Here is an 18056-nt window from a genome sequence, read left to right on the forward strand (position 1 = left end):
TTTTATAACCATCGATAGCTATCGAATTTCCACGAACTATCTCAGACAAGTTATTAATAGAACAAAGCAGTCATGCCAGAGAATAATGAAATGGTGAAGGTGAAACGCAGCCAAAGTTATATTGGGATTTTTAACTTTTACAATGCCACCTGACAGCATGATTTTGAAAGGAGAGTTCCTCCGCCTCTGGGATGCACGGTGGTTTTCAAAGTGAGGGCTAGGTGAGATGGAATCAGGCCACCCTTTTCCTCCAATTAACCACCTTTAGATTCCTTGAGAAGCTCGTCAATGGGCAGGGAGGATCATAAGGCAATTTTGAAAGCACAGATTGCCAAAACTGAACAGGCTGGTACACATTAGCATTCAGATTCTGTGCGAGGAATCATTTATTTCCGTTGAAAGGTTTTTGTCACTAAGGGTTTTGTCTCAGTTGGGAGGAATAACTTTTAGTTAGCCGTTTGCAGCTTTGTTTTGTCTGTTTAGTAAGGCTGCCTCTGATATCATAGCTCCTCTACTCTGCAAGGCCACAACAAACCAATCATGGCTGTGACCTGCCTTTGACCTGCCAACTGGCAGGCAGATCCATTCTTCAGCAAAGATTGGCACCATTAATGACTTATTCCTGATCTAATTAGGGCATCTATACTTGAAAATTGCAATAAATGATCTTATCACTGCCTTAACCCAACATCTCTTTTCTTCTGTATGTTTCTCTTTATCTGTTACCCTCCTTTTCTACAGTTGCTCTGCTTCTTTCACAACTTCTAAATCTCAGTGATTAATGGTACCATCTGTCATGGATGTCCTAGATGCCTAGTCGACCTCACCACAGCAGTTCCAGCAACTAGTATTGAAAAATGAGCCAGAAATGATAAGAGGAGCAAGTGTCAGGAATTATTAATGACTCTCCACAAGTGTAGGCAATCATAATGGAACACATTTTCGTCATAATCATGATGAAAGGCACAAGCAAAGCAAAGATCAGTGTAACACATTGGTAAAAAGCTAGTTATAGGGAAATGAGACAGCAGCAAGGGAAGATAAACTGAAAAACAATTTTCACAGACAAAAAGATAGAATAGCAGAGCAAAATGTTCAAAAGAGATGACTTAAAGACAAGCTATCTAATAATGAAACACCAACAGATAAATAAAAAGTGAGAAGCAAAAATTAAAACTATAGAGAAAGATATACACATGTAGAGAAGAGTTTCTACTTTGTAAACAGTAATTCAGTTCCCATTAAACTAAAATCCATTTGCAGATCATCAAATGCAGGATCTTCCATGAATCAGTGCAATCATTAGCACTTTAAAAATAAATTATTTTACAAAATATCAATTTAAAATTATTCCTAAGTGTATTTAAGAGTGGTCAGCAGGGAAGTTTAATTAACAGCTGAAAATCGGTTTGCCACAGAAAAGTAAGCATTTGATATTACATCACCTGGGAGAATGTTGATTTTAACTTACTGAAAATGGCAAAATAAAACACAAACCTATTTTCAGCTTAGATTTGGATGAAGTAGTCAGTTTCTGAGTATTAGGCTGCATAAAATAAATTCAAACCTGAACAATTTTCAAAAAGATACAACTAGCAGACACTCCTTATAGAACTGCAATTAATTCAACTGTGCTGTGATCAGTTTCATTATTTTTAGGGAAAAAACTTGCAAAAATATTGCAGAAACTCAGTTGCATTGAATGCAATTCATACTTTAAATTTGTGCGATACTTTGTACTGAATATGTTGATATTGGGCAAATTGCAACAAAAAATATACAATTAGACAGAAACTCCAGGCCATATACAATAAAGACAAGGATGACAAAGGGGAGTTCAAAGACTTAGAAAAGTAGAGAAAAGAAGCAATTAGAAAAGCAGAGAAGTGCCATGAGGTGAATTAATTAAGCATTATGAAAATAAATAATAAAACCTTCTACAGATAGATGAGTAATGAAAGAAAATTCAGAGTGTAGAGGGATGATTTTCTCAGGTTTTATGCCTGTTAAAACTGATTGAATTTTTGAAGGGGTAGCTAAAGTAAGGGATAGGGCAATGGCTGTGAATAATTATTTATATAGCCTTCCAGAAGGCTTTTGACAAGGTTTTTCATAAGAGATCATTAACAAAGGTGGAAGCCCATGAAATTGAAAAAAATTATTGAGCAGACAGGAAATCAGCTGAGCTGTAGAAAATAATAATAGTGACAAAATAGGAAAGTGCATGAATTAGCAGAATTTGTCTACATGGATCTTGGAGTTACAACTATGAAACATATTTGATGTTAATTTGGGATTGGGAGTTACAGACTCAAATTTTCTTAATAACACATAAACACCAGTATTTGAGAAAATATATATGAATGCATAAAATTACGAGGAGATACAGGTATTAATACATTGGTGGGCGAAGGTGTAATAAGAATGTTACTCAAATAATATTTAATAGGCCGAGGTTAGTGCTTTGGGGACATGGATTCAGCCGGTGGAATTTAAATTCAATTAACAGAAATAAAAATCTGGACTGTAAAACTAGTTTCAGCAATGGTGACCATGAGAAGTAATGACTTTTGTGTGAAAATCCAACAGGTTCACGGATGTCCTTAAGGGAAGGAAAGCTACTATCCTTTGCAAAGGCTCATTCCAGCAGGAGATGTGCGACAGTCTCAACCCCACTGCAGCTGCTTTGAGGGCAGCGTGCAGTGGCACAGACCAACCATGCGTACATGAAGGATCTCACAGGTAGTGCCCTTCTCATCACCAGCCAAGCGATGTCTTGGTGCTTGTTGGAAAGTTCTGTTGATGAGGCATTCTGCCAAATGACTTTGACAGTCTGCTTAGGGAACCACGTGACAGGATCCACCCTCTGCTTTTCCCGCAATCTCTCGAGGATGCTAAGTACTGACCACTTCCTGATGGACTTGTGGTCACAGGTGTTTTTCTTTGCAAATTCCTCCATGAAGGACAGGAGGTTCATCACAAGCAGCTCCGTGACACGGGAATCTGTGCTCAATGGTCTATTGCCTAGAACAAACACCAAGAGAAACATCAACTGTATTTGGAGGACCAAAGATGCTCTTTGGTCTGCCCAAAACTAGTTGATCTTCCAGAACAAGGAATTGACCTTGACTGAGTGTTGCAGACTGGCACATTCCAAGGTCCAGGACTATGTCCTGAGGGATCCACTAAAGTTTGGGGCAGCTGCCACCAAGGTGCAGTGGGGAATGACCACTGTCTGAGATCTTCCTGCTGAAGGTAAATGGGGGTCCATTCAGTTATTGGACCTTCCCAATGTTTCAGACATATGTAAATATTAGTATTGTATGTGTAAGAAAGGTCTGTGTGTTTTTTGGATGGAGTCAAAGTCCAATGTTTTGCTTAATTAATTGGTACTTATCTGTACAGAACCAAACTATATTTGTGACTATGTATATATACAGAGACTTTTTTAATGAATAAAGTATATTTTGATATTTTAAAAATGTAGGAAATCTACTGTCCTTCCCTGGTCTAGTACACATGTAACTCCAGACCCACAGCAATGTGGTTGAGTTTTAATTGTTTTTTGAAATTGTCTAGCAAGGCACTCAATTTAAGGGCAATTTAGGATGAACAACAAATTATGTCTTTGCCAGCAATGGCAACATCCCATGACAGAATAAGAAAGAAAAAGATTAAGTGAATGGGCAAAACTTTGGTAAATGGATTGCTATATATACAAACATGTGGTCATTCACTTTGAATCTTAAAATGAAAGAACAGAGTACCTTCCAAATAATGAAAAGCTAGAAATAGTGAAGATTCAAATGGATTTGGAAACCCCAATGTGCATTGAACATTAAAATGTTATGGGCAGGTATAGAAAATAACGATATAAGGTTAAAGGATTGTTGGCCTTTATATCTAGAAGATTAGAATAGAGGATGATCAAAGTATTGTTATCACTGTAAAGTCCTGATCAACCATTGTTGAAATATTCTGTTCATTTCATAACTAAGATCAGTGAAGTTAGGAGACAATGAGTAGAATGAACAGGAACAGAGAATATTGCTTCAAGGTAGCTATTTTAGACTGGAGAAAAGTCGTACGGTGTTCCACAGGGTTTAGTGCAGGTTCCACTGTTACTCAGCACTTATATAAACAAAATAAATTTGGGAATCAGAAAATTTACAGATGACAAAATTGGGGGCATACAATACGAATATTTACATATGTCTGAAACATTGGGAAGGTCCAATAACTGAACATGCTGAGGAAAAATGAGCAAAAAAAAAAACAAGAAGCTATGAATAAGCACAGAAAATGAGTATTTTGTTAGTAAATGAATCTCAGTGTGAAGTAGTGTATTTTGGAAGGAGTTATATGAAGCCCATATATTGCTCGAATAGCAAGAAGCTAAATGGAGCAGGGAAGCAAAGAAATCTGAAGGTGCAGAAAGATAGACTACTAAAATTTAAAAAAAACAAACAAATTGTGAATTTGTGATTCCCCCATTGGGATTCTCTTCCTGGGGTGAGAATTAAAGGCTTTTAAAAAAGAGTTAGGTATAGTTTAGGACTAAAGGGATCAAAGGATATGAGGAGAAAGCAGAAACAGGGGACTGAGTATGATGATTGGCCATGATCATATTGAATGGTGGAGCTGGCTTAAAGGGCTGAATGGCCTACTCCTGTTCCTATTTTCCATCTTTCTTTGTTCCTAAAATCAAAAAGTTTACTTTAAACTTGTCTGAAATCTTGGTTAGTTCACACTTGGAGATGCATTGGATTCACAAGGATGATACCAGAGAGATTATATTCATTGGGTAAGGCCTAATAATCTGTGGTATCTTTCATTGGAAAGGGAGGGGTGACCTGGCAGAGGTCTTTATGTTTATGAAAGCATTTGATATGCCAGACATTGAGAAAATGTTTCTACTTTTGGGAAGTCCAAAAGTGGAGGTGATTACTTTAGGTATCATTGCCATGTTGGCTGTAATTTATTTGGTAGTACTCTCACCTCCAAGTGAGATGGCTGAGTTCAAATCTCACTCCAGAAACCTGAGGACAAAATTTTAGTCTAGAAATCCCAGGCTATATTCAGCAAGTTCATCAAACTTGAAAAGAAAGGAGAAAAATGCACTAACGTTTTTAGTTTGCATATTATTTGCAGTTGTTGTTTCTATGCATTTATTTGTGTCCCCATCACTGGTTGGCATTGTGCAGTGACGTGCTGTTTCTGTACAGGAAAGGAAACAAATGATATATTAATACATAACAGATATTGAACTCACTGAAACATCTACAAATATGTGCACTTCTCCACAAGCAACACTCTTCTTCATTTATATGTTTTACTACATTGTTTCATATATATAAATATATATATATCTTTTCCTTTCTATGTATACAGTAGAAACACAGGAGGAGTTTTCACAGCTAAAGAAAGGCAGATTTAGATGCGTATAAGGAGTTAAAATCACATTGGGTCAACATTCCAACTTTATTCTGCCTCATCCAGGCTTCATCTCGGGGTGTTTGAATGCAGCTGGAACATCCCTCCATGGAATCTTCAGGAAGGTAACTAAAGGCAATTAAGCATCTTTTTAAATCCTGCGTTCTGACTTTAAAGGGCTATTTCTTGATTTGTCAGAACTTTTTGGGATCAACCAGGTGAATGGACAATGAGGAGCACTTCTTTAGTAAAAATCAGGCTGGAGAGTCTCCAGTCAGGGAAAGTGAGGGGCCACCAACCATAGCCAGGTAAGAGTTCCTTCCTAGAGATTGCTTTCATTGCTCGAAAATATCTTTGTAAGTCATTACACATCATTTGTCTTTAACTGTTCCCTGCTGCCCAGCCATCGCCATAGCATGGGAACAACCTCAACAGTTCTATCCTCCACTTTGAATGAAAAGCAAGAGGGGCAGCAACATCAAAACCACCAGCTGTAGCTGAAGAAATACCAGCAGCAGCAGCGTCACTGCCTTCTCCAAATCACATGCCATTCAAAGGACAAATGAGACAGATATTAAGAGCAAGTGGAAAGCAGCAATACTTCTGCCATGGGATATCAGACAGAGGATCTGCTCCCTCAACATGTCCGAGTGACAGAAGGCTCAGAATTTTACAACAGGTCATTGCTGAGATCTGCTGAACAAGACTACCTTCCCAGCTGTTGGCCTAACTTGCTTGGCTACATTTCCCTATCAGGCATGGAGGAGATGGAAACTCAACACTGGAAGTAGCCCCCTTGCTTCCTGGTCAAGACATCTACAGATACACAAGTTGTTGAATGACTAGAGGAATTCACCACAATCAGGAGTGAGCAAAACATGGCCAACTCGGCTGTGTCCCAGTTACCTCAGGACTGGTGTCAGTCATCACAAGATCCTTAGGCAGAAATGGGGATATGACAAAACTCTGTTGATTTTGACTGAGGAGAGACATCCCAAATGCTGATGACATTTTTCTAGCAAGCCCTCTACCATTGAAGCCATGCTCCCTGAGGATCTGAAAGTCTTTAAAGCAGCCTGTCAGTAACAGTGATGAGGGAACTTGTAGTGAAAAGAAGAGAGAGAAGTAAAGTAAGTAAAGGAGGAGGAGGAGAGGAAGAAGACAACAGCTGTCCAAGTCCTTTCTCTGTTAATGTTTCAATCAATGACCTTATGCACAAGGAGTCATAGCATTGACTCATTAGATTCATTTAGATTGAACTACCAAATTATGTTAATTAACAATAGATGAACAATTAATAAGTAACTTTAGTATTATGGACAAGCACACAATTACAGCAACATAGATGATAATAACTGCTTGAAAAAGATAAATCATAAACTTCTCACACTCACTATACTAATAGGTGTTTTGTAACGAACATTCAGACACATGAATATTCCTCGTTACCAAAAAGATAGCAGTCTGGCCTGACATGGACCAAACCAACTCTCTGGTTTAAACCATAAGACCATAAGACATAGGAGCAGAAATTAGGGCATTCGGCCCATCGAGTCTGCTCAGCCATTCAATCATGGCTGATAAGTTCCTCAACCCCGTTCTCCTGCTTTCTCCCTGTAACCCTTGATCCCTTTGATAATCAAGAACCTATCCATCTCAGTCTTGCAGTAGTCCTGACGAGTGCAAGACAAAAAAACCTTCGACAACATCTCTCTCATTTTGGCAACATCCAAGTTCTATACTTCCAAATGTCTGTTTAAATCAAAGTTCTTACTTTAACAAAGGATGAAGTTTTTTTTCACTTTTCTAGTATTAACCAACCATTCATGCTACAGAGGTGTAGAATCATCTGCAGCAACATGTTTTCATCCTGCTGTACATCATATAATCTATCTTAAAATAATGAGACAAGAATCCAAAACAATTTGTCAATAAGTGTTACAATATTTAAAACTGCTGAATGAAATTTTGGTCAACAAATAGTTAAACTTGGCAGTGGGCCTTCATCAATTTAACATTTAAGGACAGTTATTTGGTGAACCTAGTGATAGACAAATTCTTTGAGATGAGCAAAGGTCAAATGCAGCCATTGATTCAACAGTGGTAGATGGGCTACACATGAAATATTTATCCAAGCGAACGGTCAAAGTAAAGCAACATTCAGGTTACGAATTGACCTCCTAAGCAGTGAAATGTTTATTCTACTTGTTAGGTTTTTACTAACGTTACAGTATTGACAATTTCCCTTTTGCCAGTAACATTTCCTTTACTCAAACTTAACCACTAACAACTGGAATTGTTACTTATTGCTAATAAATGACCAAGTTAAAACCACTCACATGCTTGGCCAAGAAGCATTCAGTCTACTGGTTGGAATTTTGGCCACAGACAAGGGGAAATTCTCCTCAAAATTTGCTGAGATTAGCGTAAGGACAATTTGCTGACGGCAATTTCAGCCATGTTGCATTGCTTAACAAGCATAATCCATGAGACTTTGGACTTACAGGATGTTAGATAGTGTTTGCCTGAAGCTGTCATTTCTGCCTACACACAAATTAACCTTTAATAATCCAGATCAATTTCAATACGTTATTAGAAACACAGATAATAGGAGCAGGAATAGGTCATTTGGCCCTTCAAGCCTTTTCTGCCATTCATCATGCTCATGGCTGATTAAATTTGCATTTGTTTTTAATATACTTTTATCTTTTGTACTCATTAATTTGTTACAATTGAAACTATAGCAATATAAAGTCATCACAATAAGTACTATAAGTAATTTTGCCTAACCTCACCGACATCACTCTCCTCTCTTCCACTGCTTCAAAATTAGTCAGCCTACTTACCCAGCATTAAATATTAGATGAATAGTCATTTCATTCTACTAACTGCATTATCTCTGGTCACTACTGCAAGCTCCATTCCCTGCTCATTTGGTGTCTCTTCGTGGCAACTTTCTGAGGTTGAATCAAACCGGTCACAACCACAGGGGTGTATTTGTCTCCATGCTGAGCTGCAGAGTTTGTCTGATCAGGATATTTCCTGAGTTTTTGCATAGTCATATCATAAATCCTACATATTTTTTGATGGTCTTTGTGCATCTAATTAAGAGTTAAACCAAATTCATGGGCTTCTGCTAGTCATCCTAACCTAGTCATAAACCCCAACGTGGACTTCTCTGGTTCTTGAATTGCCAAGTAAAAGTGACAGCATAGCAGAATTAACAGAAGCTTAGGGTAATAATGTTCCTTGACTATGTAAATTAATTCTTAAAAGGTTTTACAGTCTGGTGCCTCAGGAAAAGTCAGGCTCCTAACAACAGAAAAAGCTGCAGCTCCACAGGCTGAATTCCTTATTTTTCATCTGCCACAATTCCGTTTGCCCGGAAAAAAATAACCCATTCTTTCCACAAACTGTACCCAGTCTTTGATGGCAGGGTTGAACCAGTCAAGCTTCCCAAACAGAGGCATGATGTAAGAAAATGCTTAGCCCACCTTCAAAAGACTGCAGCGAGCGAGTTTCTTCTGGATCATGCTCTACTCACATCGCCACTGAAGTAACTCTTCAGCGGCCAGCATTCTATCATCAATCACCCTTTATTTACAAATGCATAGCCTTTGACAATGACACTGCCTCTCACTGAGTCAAGCATTCCCAGTATCACTGACATTCATCCTTTTATGTCAGCCAGTCTTCCCTGATTGGACCAGGTTAACAGTCCCAATCAGGGAACTCATATTCTATGAAGTCCAGCTGGCTGAACTCATTACAACCACTTCACAGACCCACACCTCAAAGTCAACACCAAAACCATTTATTTCCACCTCCATGTGATCACCTAATTATAACTCAGTCCCAGTACAGGTTCTGCTGAAACCTTCATTCTGGTTGTTGTTATCCCTACACTTTAACATACTTCTGGCTGGCAAGTTTTAGTCTCTGAAAATTGATGGTTATCCTAAACCTATGCTGCTCCAGTTCTAACTCGCACTATATCCTGTTTAACCGTTCCTATCGCACACACACTGACCTGTGTTTACTCCCCTAAGCAATGGCTCAATGTTAAAATAATCATTCTTATTTTCAGATTGTTTTACAGACTCATCTCTCCCTATCTCTGTAATCTCTTCCAGCCTCACAACCCTGAGATATCTGCTGTCCTCTATTTCTGGCCTCATTAGCACCTACAGTTTAATCCCATCGACATTTTGTTTTAAAAACATAAATTCTCGATCCTTCTATTTGATCAATGGATTAGAACTGCATCCAGAAAATAAAATCCTGCTTGGTGCGATGAAGGAATCTAGAAGGTAGGTAAGTAAACTAGGCGAGTGTTAAATTGCCCTGATGTCTCAGTGTAGCCACCATTATTATATAAAGAAATCCTAAAGCAAGAAACAAAATAGTCCCCAACACCACAGATTTTATCTCCCACAAACAGGATGGGATGTTCAGATTTAAAAATCTCAAACTCAAACCTAAACCTTTTTGAAGCATTCCACTTCCAGTTTTGAAAGAGGCGGGATAGGAACAGGGCAACCAACAACTTGCAGAAGGTGGGTTTTGTAATTATTATAATATGCCTCGGATAACATCAGCCTTGGATGTTAAACCCAGGCTGGCCAGGTTTTAAAGGTTTCCAGAAATCCGCCAGTGAGAAGCCAGCATGTGGAACGGCAGAGTGTCCTCACAGCACTGCTTGGGGGGTCAAGAGGAGCAAGGGTGTCTCACAACCCTACATCCACCCCCCCCAATCAAACATCCCGCCACCCCAGCCCCTGAACCTGTTTCTCTCTCTGTCATCAGACCCCTTACACCATCACTAACTGTCCCCCTACCAAACCTTTACTGATGAGCAGACACCCACTCCCACTATCACCAACACTCCCAAACAATTTGACATCCATTGCCAACACCATATTGTAGCTATCAGTGATTGCACCTTCCATGATCACACCCACCCAATGGTAAACAACCTCCAAGCTCTGCACCCAATCTCTCTGTAATCGCACCCCTCCCCCATCCTTTGAAGGCACACTGTACACTCGCAAACCTAAACTGCCATCTTTGCACTCTCTCTTACCTGCAGCAGGAAACATACCTTGAGCAGGACTGTGACTTTTTCTAGAGTATTGCTCACTTGACCAGAGTCAGGCCTATCAATGGCAGTATGTAATGGAGGCAGCAGTGATCACATCCACCAGCTGGAGAGCAAACCCAGAGACATAAACCAGCTGAAAACAAGAGATTCTTCGAAATTAATACATTGATCATACTGGAGCTTTTGAAGTATACAAAACCAGTTGAACTATTTTGCTTCATTCACAAGTTATAGTGGGTTTTTGTTCTTCAGGAAAGTCACCTATTCTATTTTAGGGAAGGCCAAATAATGTTAAGATGGCAGTGTGCCTCTAATGGCATTAAGAGCCCCAAGAATCACCAAGAGCTACCAGCCAATCAGAGGTTGGGACCTCTATGGGAACAGCAGCACCACCAGGGAGGTGGTGGCTGCTGCCAGTATGACACCCACCCGAGGCTCAAGATCATGGCAGAGTCCCAAGGCACAGTGCAGTGCGGGTTAAAGAGAGGGGCTCTGGCAGAAATTGCAGAGGAGTAGTTCTCTGCAGCCACCCTCCTTCCTGATACTGGGTCCCTTGATGGGGGCCTTAAATGTGGGAGCTATCTGGGAGCCTGCAAGAAGGCCACGAAGATTTGCTTGTTATTATCCCAGGATGATCAAGACACCAGCCACCTCGGGTTAATTCTAGTGATGGCAGAATGAACGTCAGTCACAACCTCTCTTGCTGTAATCGGGGTGAAGATGGGAAGGTAGCTGGCATTACTGCAGTTACCCTCTCACCTGATTCAATATCACCCTTCACCAAACTCCTGATAACATTCTGACCCGCATCAAGTTAAAAATCACATCAGCAGGCAGTTTAAATTCTGTCCATGCGATTGCTAAACTACCCCACTTCCTCCCAACACCACGACTCTGAAGAGATAAATCCCAACATCCTCCCTCTTAGCTGGGCATCCCAACCTGCTGAAAATTTAACATATACGCCGAGCAATTAACCCGACCCACCCTGACCTGCTGAAGATTTAATCCCCCACACTGAAGAATTAACGCGACCCATCCCGACCTGCTGAAGATTTATACCCCCCCACACTGAGGAATTAACCAGACCCACCATGGCCTGCTGAAAATTTAACCCCCCCCACTCTGAGGAATTAACCTGACCCACCATTGCCTACTGAGGATTTAACCCCCATGCCGAAGAATTAACCAGACCCACCACAACGTGCTAAAGGTTTAATCCCCACACTGATGTGTTAAACTGACCCACCATAATGTGCTGAATACTGAGCCCCCACCGTTGCCACTGAGTAGTTAAACTACACCTCCCCCCCACCTCAATTCTGGTTATTAAGCCCTGCCCATTGGAATTATATAGACCAATTCCTGTCGAATTTCACCCCTACAGGCTGCTGAATAAAACAGCCACAGTTCTGGGATCCTGACTGCAACTCTATCTTGATGCTTGGCCTTCTGCCCCAATTTCAAAAACAGAGGCAATATAACAGAAAGTTTTAAAGATAAAAGGGATTATTTAAAGTAGAAAATGAAAAGCTGAATGTACGTTTGTAGATAAACTTCAACAATCAGGTTGCACAGTCTGATCACTCCTCAAAAGAACTACAGAAGATGAGATGTCACTAAACATCCTAAAGATTACTTATCAACACCGCCTGGTTATAAAGTAAGTCACTACCCAAAGGGATAAACTATCAGTTCATGTGTTGACTTTCAGAGGTCAAGGCATGGCTATCAATCATTAAAAAACTGATCCTGCTGGGCCATTGGCTGGTAATGTTATAAAGTATTATCCAGAGGCAAAGGATACACTCCTCCTTTTCTGGTCCCAGAAATAATTCTCAGCACTGAGAGGCACTGTGGATTTACAAAGATGACGAGAGAAATGTGAACATACACATAGCAGGAAAAGATTGACAAGGTGGGTCACTTTTCGCTTGACAAACAAAGTCTGGAGGATGACCTAATAAAATATATAAAATTCTAAAAAAATTTTGGTAGAGGGGATACAGAGAGAATGTTTCGCCTTGAGAGACAGAAGAACTAGAGTCTGTCTGAATGAGACAGTCAACAAGAAATCCTAAAAGGAATTCAGAAGAAACTTCACCCAAGTAGAGCCAAGAAGAGGATCATAATCACTAGGCATGTCCACGAATTGTGAACCGAATTGCTAATTTAGCCCTCTGTTTTAATTTGTAATGATTTAAGTTAAAGCATTTGTTCAAATAGTTTAAGGATTAGTTTATTCCAAACTATTATTGGAGGTCCTTATGAATAAAGAGATAACACTCTTAACTAAACATTATAGGTACCAAGATTGAACAAGTATAGGTAAGACAAAAGAAAACTTGTAAGTAAGAAGATCGTGAAGGTGTCTACAATATATCATTGCAGCCCATTGCTTGAGTTGCTATTGCAGAAGTGGAGATCTTAACATCTGAAGTCAGGCCCAGCAACTTCACTGGCTTCTATTGTTGAATTTTGTGTTTTACTGTAGAGGTAGACCAGCAGGAAAGCAGATTTTGAGAGAGTTAGCAAGTTCCTTGTTCTTCCCAATTCCAACACTTTCACAGAACCAGACTTTCCTCCAACAAAGAATTGATTTCTGTATACCGGCAGTGGCTCTCAAAACCTCCTTCTTGGAACTCTACACACTGGCTGATAATAGTCAGGTTATTTTGTTTATACAGTTCAAAGCTCAAAACTGTTGTAGGTTAACATTGCAGAATCAAGAGGTACAACAAAGCAAAGAAGTCAATTACATTGAGTTTCGTTAAAGTTCTTCCATCTGTCAGCTGTTTCTCTACTGAGACTGAATTCTTGCACCTCCCTCGTCTATTTGCAAACTGGTATTTCAAGAGATAGTAGGAACTGCAGATGCTGGTGAATCCGAGACAACAAGGTGCAGTGCTGGATGAACACAGCAGGCCAAGCAGCATCATAGGAGCATCAGATGAAGGGTCTAGGCCTGAAACGTCAGCCTGTCTGCTCCTATGATGCTGCTTGGCCTGCTGTGTTCATCCAGCCCTGCACCTTGTTGTCTGGTATTTCAAGAGTCTAGGCATACCTCTGTAATCCAATTAGAACTTGCAGTTGTATAGTCAATGTACATGTAACATCTGATTTTAGCCTCTTTTGTCTGGTTAGAAGCAGATTAGATTTTTGTTGTAAATCATCAGAATGGGCAACTCACTATCGCAGGGAGTTGTTGACCCAAATAGTACAGATATAAGGGGAAAAGAGATAAGCATTTGAGGAAGAAGGGAAAAGATGTTTGGGTCTTAACTGGAATTACCTCCAGTGGTCTTTGTACTCTGTGGGTAAGTGACATTCCCTTGTGCAAATTTACAGAGCTAAAATTTGCATAAAGAATTCTTGCAAACAGAATAAGATCCGAATTTCCCACCAACAATAGCCAGGAGTTTTGTTCACCCATCTAGAATTTTCCCTAAAATTTGACTAAACAATTCCCCCAACGCGTTGTTTTTCAAGCAGTCAACAATTCTCAGGCATCCCATATATTTCCATACTCAACTGCTTTAACAAGATTGAAGAGCTAGATTCTTAATAAATGGCTGTGCAGTGTGCCAGTAGCAATTCAAAAGTATTTATGATGTGGAGATGCCAGTGTTGTACTGTTAGACTGGCTCCTTCACCTGACGAAGGAGCAGCACTCCACAAGCTTATGATTTCAAATAAACCTGCTGGACTATATCCCGTGTCATGTGACTTCTGACAAAAATATTCAAGGAATGTAGTATCAGATGTGTAAAATTGAACAAATTTTTTATTGTGTATTAATGTCCAGCATAGTGTTTCTTGGCATGAAAATTAGACTTGCACATTCCAAATATTGGAAAGAAATGTAACATTTCTTTGTACGTATTAAAATACTGAACAAAATCTATTAGCATTCATGCAAATGTATTTTCTGTCACAAAAGTGTGCACCTGCACCAAACATTCATTGTAAGGGATCGTCCATTCAAATGGTCATCTGTGCAACAGAACTATGACAACGACAACAACAACAACCTGTATTCATACAGCAGCTTCACTTCTAGAATGTCCCAAGATGTTGCCTGTTCAGGTACGTACAACACACAACCAATGCCAGGAAAGGAAGAATTAGATGGGGCAATTGAAAGCTCCAACGATGAAGATGAGTATTTTAAATTTATCAATGTGGAGAAACAATCTCCTCCAGCACAATAGGACAGTACAAAAGCCGGAAATGCAGAGATTTTGACAAGTTTGGAATTTGTGAATAGTGAATGAGGGTGACAAGCATAGAGGATATTGAAGTAACAAAGGTGGGACTTGCTGCAGGCATGCCTGAAGGTTTCAGCAACAAGGAGGCTGAAGTAAGATTGAAGACAGGTTTCAATGTAAAGGTGGAAAATTAGGACCAGAAAATGTACCAGACCATTCCATGTTAAAATTAACCTTGTGTACCTAGTCTGAAACGAAGACCAAATATCTATGTAAACCTTTCACACCCCGGGATATCCCAAAGTATTTTACAGCTAAGGAATTACAGAAGTGTCTTATAAGCAAATGCAATAGCCCACCAGTAAATAAAAAATGCTTTTACTTTTCACTGAACAAGCGAATGTTTAGCATATTGTTGAATACCATCAACTCTGATGATCCGGCAGGCCCTCTATATTGTATTTTATCTTAAAGTGTTCAGATCGTGAACAAAAACATCCAATCTTCTAGCTCAAATAAAAGTAGTTTTTAAAATAATAAAGCTCTACAAGGCATGGAAGAACAGAATAACTAAGGAGGAACAGGGACGCTCTTGAGATAAATTCAAGGAAAATAAACCTGATCAAACCGAGCATAGATAGATGTTACTTGAAAACCAGGTATTCTTGAGTCTGCTTTTTGAATCCTTACACATACGTCTTGAATAATATAACTTTGAGGAGAAGATCCAAATACTCACTGTTGTCAAAACTTACTTACCACTGGGAGTCAGAAATTAATTAGCTTTCTTCACTGCAAGTAAAAGTTCACAGCGACTTTTTCCATAAAATCTGAGTAATGATCAGTAGTCAACCTGAAGCATCAATCCACTTTCCAAACTGCTGGCTCTTTGAAAAATCAAAGTACTGAGCTGAAGAAACAGGCATGTGACATTCACAAGGATCTCATCATCAGTAATTCACGACACAGGATTTGTTTTCTCTATACAGATTTCAAATTAAACTGTTATGTCTTTATCAGAATGATGCATCCTGTCGCAGTCAGAGCTGCTGATTTCATTTGTATAAAAGAGCAGATTGTCTTTGATGAAGTGATTAAATCAGCTCATTTCCTTAATTAAAGCATCAATGAATGAAAAGATTTGTGGGGTAAATTTTCATTTTCAGCATTCCAGCTGTAGAGATTCAGATATGGTTGCAGATCATGTAGAAGCATTGAGCATGTCCTCCAAGATTCTCCATACAGTAAAATAAATCACTGATTCAGTCAAATTCCATTTTCCTTTGAGGGTGTAATTCTCCAGTTTTATCCATTATTCAGCAGAATTTTTTGATACTGGGTTTTAATTTATATTCATGTATTTAATCTTTATCCTTGACAATTTTTAAAGTGATAATTCACAGCAGGATGTGACAATTGGAGGCAGCTACGTAAGATTTCGTAGGGCTAAGAACAAGAGATCTACTGGTGTAGTGGGGAGGTAGGAACATTGGTGGATCAGGATTCTGATTGTCAAAGTAGAAATTGTTTTCACCTTCATTCTGTCCTAAATTTACTAATAGTGAGACAGGATAGAAAAATATCCAATTTATTAGGACTGACAAATGGTCATGGGCTATGATAGTATTGGGGAATGACATTGTCTAAAATATTTCTAGGGAATGGCATTGGGTTAAGACTGTACTGGGAATAGAATTGGACGATGATAATACTGGGGAATGGTCTTGACTAAGATAGTACTGGAGAATGGTCTTGAGCTAAGATTGTATACTGGGAATGACCTGGGGCTAAGATAGAACTGAGGGAATGACCTGGGCTTTGAAAGTACAGGGAAAAAAATCTTAGCTTCTGTTACCAGTTCTGAAGAGTTCTAAAGAAGATTCACTGGAATTGAAACATTAACTTTGATTTCTCTCCACAGATACTGCCAGATATGGTGAGTTTTTCCAGAATTTCTGTTTGTGTTTCTGACTTCCAGCAGTTCTTAGGTTTGTTGAGAGGGAGGAACTTGGGTTAGAAACAACTGTGTAAAGCTTAATTAAGTTTAATTACAAAGGAATCAGAGCAGTGTTGACAGGATTGAACTGGGAAAGCAGTTTAACAGCAAAGATGGTTGACGAACAATGGCAGATGTGTACGAAAGTAGTTCATTGCTTACAACAAATGTATATTATGGGAGGTGACAGCCAAGTGGTATTATCACTGGACTGTTAATCCAGATACCCAGGTAATGTTCTAGGGACCTGGGTTCACATCCTGCCAGAGCAGATGGTGAAATTTGAATTCAATAAAAATCTGGAATTGAGTCTAATGGTGACCATGAAACCATTGTCGATTGTCAGGAAAAACCCATCTGGTTCACTGATGAACTTTAGGGAGGGAAACTGCCATCCTTACCTGGTCTGATCTACATATAACTCCAAATCCAAATCAATTTAGGGATGGGCAATAAACGTGGACATCCACATAAAATAAGTTCCAGGGAAGAAGATTCAGGAAGGGGATGTGCCAATTATGTTTAACCAGAGAAGCATCAAATCGAATGAAAAGACTAGGGGTAAAATTGGAGAGGTTTGAAAAACTGAGAAAAGACAGCCAAAAATAAAACAAAAAGGGAAAAAATAAACTTTGAGTGTAAACTTGCATGTAATATTAAACAGATAGCAAGAGTTTCTTTAAATATATAAAAAGGAAGAGAGAAGTCAAAGTGAACTTGGGCCCTTAGTGAACAATCTTGGGGAGCTTGGAAATGGCAGAGAAGTTGAATAAATACTTTGCATCACACTTTAAAGTAGAAGACACAAATACTAAATTACTAAAATTACAAAATAATCAAGGGGCAAAAAGGAGGAAAGGAAATAAATACAGTAACTATCACTAGAGAAAAAGTGCTAGGGAAACTAATGGGGCTAACAACTGATAAGTCCCATGGACCTGATGGAATGCATCCTAGGATATTAAAGGAAACAGCTACAGACATAGTCGTGGTTAGACAAAAATAGGTTCTTATAAGCAAAATCCAGGAGCTTGCCCAGCTAAAGCAGCTCAAATAAGTCCAGTAGACAATGAAGATAGGCATGGACAGGATAGGACTGGAAACTGTGCCCCCTTTCTCACTGTCTCCGTGACACACATGACTTTAATTCTTTCATGTGATGTGGCAATCACTGGCTAGGCCACTGCTGGTTCAATTAAACCCACAATGATGTTAAGAAATGAGTTCCAGGGTTTTGACCCAGCAACAGGAATAGCAATATAGCCCCAAGTGAGGACGGTTTGTGTTTTGGAGGGAAAGTTGGAGGTTAGTGCTCCCA

The 18056-nt window shown here is 39.3% G+C and overlaps 1 protein-coding gene across 1 annotated transcript in view; it reads right to left on the bottom strand.

The window, feature by feature from the left end:
* Nucleotides 1-7887, bottom strand: part of slc2a9l2 (solute carrier family 2 member 9, like 2) — a 399659-nt gene extending 391772 nt beyond the window's left edge. The window contains exons 1-2 of the mRNA XM_048606361.1: nt 7773-7887; nt 5126-5217 (exon numbers count right to left, since the gene is read on the bottom strand). Of these exons, the coding sequence (XP_048462318.1) occupies nt 5126-5197 (72 nt within the window). The 5' untranslated portion in view covers nt 5198-5217; nt 7773-7887. The remainder of the gene's footprint in view (nt 1-5125; nt 5218-7772) is intronic.
* Between the last annotated feature and the right edge of the window lie 10169 nt (nt 7888-18056).

The sequence above is a fragment of the Rhincodon typus genome, chromosome 1 (assembly GCF_021869965.1).
Source record: "Rhincodon typus isolate 14 chromosome 1, sRhiTyp1.1, whole genome shotgun sequence".
NCBI lineage: Eukaryota > Metazoa > Chordata > Chondrichthyes > Orectolobiformes > Rhincodontidae > Rhincodon > Rhincodon typus.